Below are 4,313 nucleotides of genomic sequence, written 5' to 3'. Positions count from 1 at the left end.
CGAGATGTCTCCAATTTCACTGAAAAGTCCATTCTCAGTGTATGTGCACTGAAGGTCTCCAGTTTCCACATCACACTTGTGTGAGTTGAATATTGGGCCGTGATTGTCCTCCAAACATATAGGTCACACAATTGTCATGTACATTTTTTGAACTCAGATTTAAGGGGAGGACAGACGAATGTGAAAAGTCTTCTAGTGTCTGTACTCAAATCATTCTGCATAGTGGAGTTCAGACATTAAAGTAACAAATATAAGTAAAACACATTTTTGAGTGATGAGTGAGTTAAATGTAGGGGGGATGAAACTACGTAACACATTATAATGTTTTTTCTTTTGTTTTCCAGGTGTTAACAGTTTGGATTTATATGAAAAAAATGGACTGCCGATCAAGACAACATGGATGAACACCTTTGCCAGTATTTAAAGGATTACTTTTGTAACATAAAGGTGCACTGGTTGTTATGCCATACAAGTGTTGGATCCAAACTGTGTAAATACACGCCCCTCACCTCATTTAAACCTACTGCTTCATACATATTTTGGCCGACAGAAGATACACTGTCCATGATATGACTGGCTCTAGAGGTGACCATCACACCTTCCATGATGGAATCTGGTCTGTCACCTTCCTCAGACCCTCTTCACCTCAACACCAACAACTTTATCAATGACAGCAACAACAGCTGGGGCGGCCTCCTCGATGCTGACTCACTGAGGAGCAATCACACGCTGACCCTCCACGGCCACTTCCACAACGCCCTGCTGGGGGTCTGCCTGGGATTCCTTTCTCTCCTCACGATCATGATGAACCTGCTGGTCCTCTACGCCGTGAAGAGAGAGAAGAGCCTCCACACCGTCGGGAACCTCTACATTGTCAGCCTGTCAGTGGCAGATCTGATCGTGGGGACCACTGTTATGCCTCTAAACCTGGTGTATTTGTTGGAGGACGAATGGAAACTGGGACGGGCTGTCTGCCAATTTTGGCTCATCATGGACTACGTGGCAAGCACGGCCTCAATTTTCAGCTTGTTTATCCTGTGTTTGGACCGGTACCGCTCTGTCAGACAGCCGTTTAAGTACCTAAAGTATCGAACACGCGGAAAGGCCAGTGTGATGATTTCTGGAGCCTGGCTGCTGTCAATGATGTGGATTATTCCAATTTTAGGATGGAGGTCTTTCACTCATGTAGACCTTAAACCTGAGGAGGAAAACAAGTGTGACACTGATTTCCGCTTTGTCACGTGGTTTAAGGTTATTACTGCCGTCTTCAACTTCTATGTACCTTCAATTTTGATGATGTGGTTTTACACGCACATCTACTTGGCAGTAAGGCAACATCTCAGGGACAGAGAGAGAATCATTCATCCCACCGACTCATTTGGGGAAAATGCCCAAACGCCAGAGAAAAATGACTCCAAATCACCCAAGAGGGATTTTGAAGGTCAAATAACACTATCTAAAAATAACCGCTTGTTGGACCAGAACACTTTAGATCAGCCATATTCGCTTGAGGATTCCGATAAATCTAAAACTGCTTCATCCAGATCTCACAGAAAAATTGGAGTCAAGTGCCAGCAGACGTCATTGCTTGCCATTACAACAAGGCGCCTCAGGATGACAAAAAAGGTCAAAAGGTGCACGTTGTCTCCTGAGGAGACGCAGCCAGACGTTGAGATTCCCCTGAGTCTTCGATCTTCGGTGCCACAGGACGTAATTTGCTCAGAGGGGAATAATGAGAACAAACTTCAAGCGTCTTTAAACGAATGTCACGTCACAGTGCCAAAGTCAGTGAGTGGTGTCTGTGATATCGGTCAGGTTTCAGACGTGCAGAGATACACTTCTGTGCTCTACAACAACTACGACCCCAGTCAGCCTCCGCCCTGGACTGAGGAAGGGGTCGAAGACGCAGAATTGAACCCAGCTAATGCAGTGACTCTGAGACAGACGTGGCAAAGATTTATCAACCAATCACGTCAGCGCATCCAAAGCCTGAGGATCCACAAAGAGCACAAGGCAGCCAAGCAGCTGGGCTTTATAATCGCTGCTTTCTTGTTGTGTTGGATACCATACTTCATAACTTTCATGGTCATGGCGTTCTGCAAAGAGTGCGTGCACCACGACCTTCACATGTTCACCATATGGTTAGGTTACATCAACTCAACTCTCAACCCTTTTATTTACCCGCTCTGCAACGGGAACTTCAAACGAGTCTTCAAAAATATTCTTAACATTCATTTGTGACAGGCAGAGCAAAGAAGCAGAACACAATCATAGGTGTCTAAATGCTGCTGATATTGACAGATAAGAAGGGAACATCTGTTGCATCAATTAAATGTCTTCAACACCCTCGCATAGGTGAGCTTTTAAGTGTAAAACTGCAAATGTATTTTGAACGTCAGTTACTTCGGTTTGTGCTAAATCTTATTTTTGTAACTTACTGGCCTTCGATTTAGACTCATGGCAACAGTTGAGGAAACAGTTCGAACTTCAATGTTATTTATTCTGTCTATGTTATTCCTCAGACCAGACACCAAAAGAATGTAATCTCTCACCCTCGTAAAGAGGAGCATGACTCTATATTGGCTCTGGTCCAGAGCGGACGAAAACTATGTCCCAAAATGTGTTTTTAAAGAATATCCTATTTATTTGTATTCATTTTTGCACCATCAATGTACAGAACCAGAGATGTAACATAATACAATAAATCTAACATTTTTACAAACGTGCATTTGTCACTTTGTTTTTCTCATCATTAGACCAGGATGTGGAGCATGAGTTGTCCTTTCTAACTTCAGTCCAGAAAAAAACACAAATCAAAGCGTCGGCTGAGCTGTTACCCAAGGGGATCTGTTCGTTTGGTTGTTACTTTATTTCATCCTTTTGACCGTTTTTAAACATGCAAGGTTTCAAAATACGCATTGTTTTAACACATTAAGATCACCATCTTAATAATAATCTGTAGAAATATTCTGGTCTTTTTTGTTTGTTTGTGCTTTGTCAACTCTTCACTATCCTCAAGTAGAATAGGTGAGTGTATCAGCAAATACAATATATACTTTCAACAAAAACAGTGATGTGTTTCCACGGCAACCATTTGCACTTGAAGACACTCATCTATTTCATGATGTGATGTAGCTCATGCCTCAGGACTCCCATTGTGTCATTAGCCAAAGAACACCAAATCATTTTTATTTCACAATGCAGTGGAAAAGCAACCGTTAATTTGAGGCTTCATGTAAGTGCATTTGTATTCAATAAATATTTGGGAAAAACACACAAAGTGCCTCCATCAGGCTCTAGAGACGAAGCATTGAAGTACAATTACGCCTGCAATCCTGTTGTGAAAAACACAGTTAAGTGGTTCTACGATTAACATGTAACCACTGTCAAATCAGTGCTCAGATTTTCAAAAAGTTTCTCACATCAAGTGTCCATTATTGTATTTCACTGAATAATGCCATGACTGCAGCAAAATCTAGAGACCCATAATGTTTCCTGTGTCCAGTGAACACAGACGGGTTCTGAGTCACTGCTTAGCCAAATCAAATAAATCAGTGGTGGGTGGAACTGAGCGGGAAGAAGTGTGATTGCACTCCCGTCATCTCTACATTACACCTCAGTCACAAACATGGAGCTAGTGCCAGGCTGGTATTCAGGAAAAACTATGATGTTTCAGATTTAACTCATCATTGGTGTAAAAGGTGACAACGATGAAAAGACACAATCCTCCTGCTGGGGACTGTAGTAGCATTTGTGCTGTTAACTTTGATAAAGTATTTTCATCATAAAAATTAGGAGCATTTCTAACACCTGTGTGACCCGTCTGTCCACCCCGGCCTCCTCCGTGCGTCGACCTTGTTGCTCTTTATACTACATCACCTGACTTCCTTCTGTCATAATTACTATGACCACTAGAAGTGGCGACTTAAAAACAAACGTATATATGGGTCGCCCTATACAGACTTTTTTGAGGGGAGAATGGTCTGAAAATACATTCGTCATCTTCCACTGAGGTATCTTAACATTCTGTCCCACAGTGATCATGTGGCCACTGAATGATTTGATGTTCATTATATGGATATTTCTGTCAGGATACATTCTAACTGCCCATTTTATTCATTCAGAGTTACTGGCAACAGAGAGTAAAGGTCTTGGTCTAGCACTCTAATGATCACTTTTGTTTTGAATAATGCTCCTGGTTATGACTACCAGAGCATATCTCTGATTTGAGGGATAATAGTCATCTACTCTACTAATCTAAATGTGGCAATACTAAATGGGCATATACTTTCGGTGGTTGAATTTACTCCATG

General features: G+C 41.9%; 1 protein-coding gene across 1 annotated transcript; it reads left to right on the top strand.

Moving 5' to 3' along the window:
- Nucleotides 1-603: 603 nt before the first annotated feature.
- Nucleotides 604-2,241, top strand: hrh1 (histamine receptor H1). The gene has a single exon (XM_076110489.1). The coding sequence runs from the start codon at nt 604-606 to the stop codon at nt 2,239-2,241; it is 1,638 nt and encodes a 545-aa protein (XP_075966604.1).
- The last annotated feature ends 2,072 nt before the right edge of the window (nt 2,242-4,313 follow it).

Source organism: Anarhichas minor, unplaced genomic scaffold, assembly GCF_050575085.1.
Source record: "Anarhichas minor isolate MPS153535 unplaced genomic scaffold, ASM5057508v1 ptg000043l, whole genome shotgun sequence".
In the NCBI taxonomy this organism is placed as follows: Eukaryota; Metazoa; Chordata; class Actinopteri; order Perciformes; family Anarhichadidae; genus Anarhichas; species Anarhichas minor.
Note: the sequence above shows the minus strand (reverse complement) of the source record. Positions and strands in the feature narration are given on the sequence as shown.

What these genes read in the sequence shown, in the direction of transcription:
- hrh1 (XM_076110489.1), top strand. Translation starts at nt 604, where the DNA reads ATGATGGAATCTGGTCTGTCACCTTCCTCAGACCCTCTTCACCTCAAC.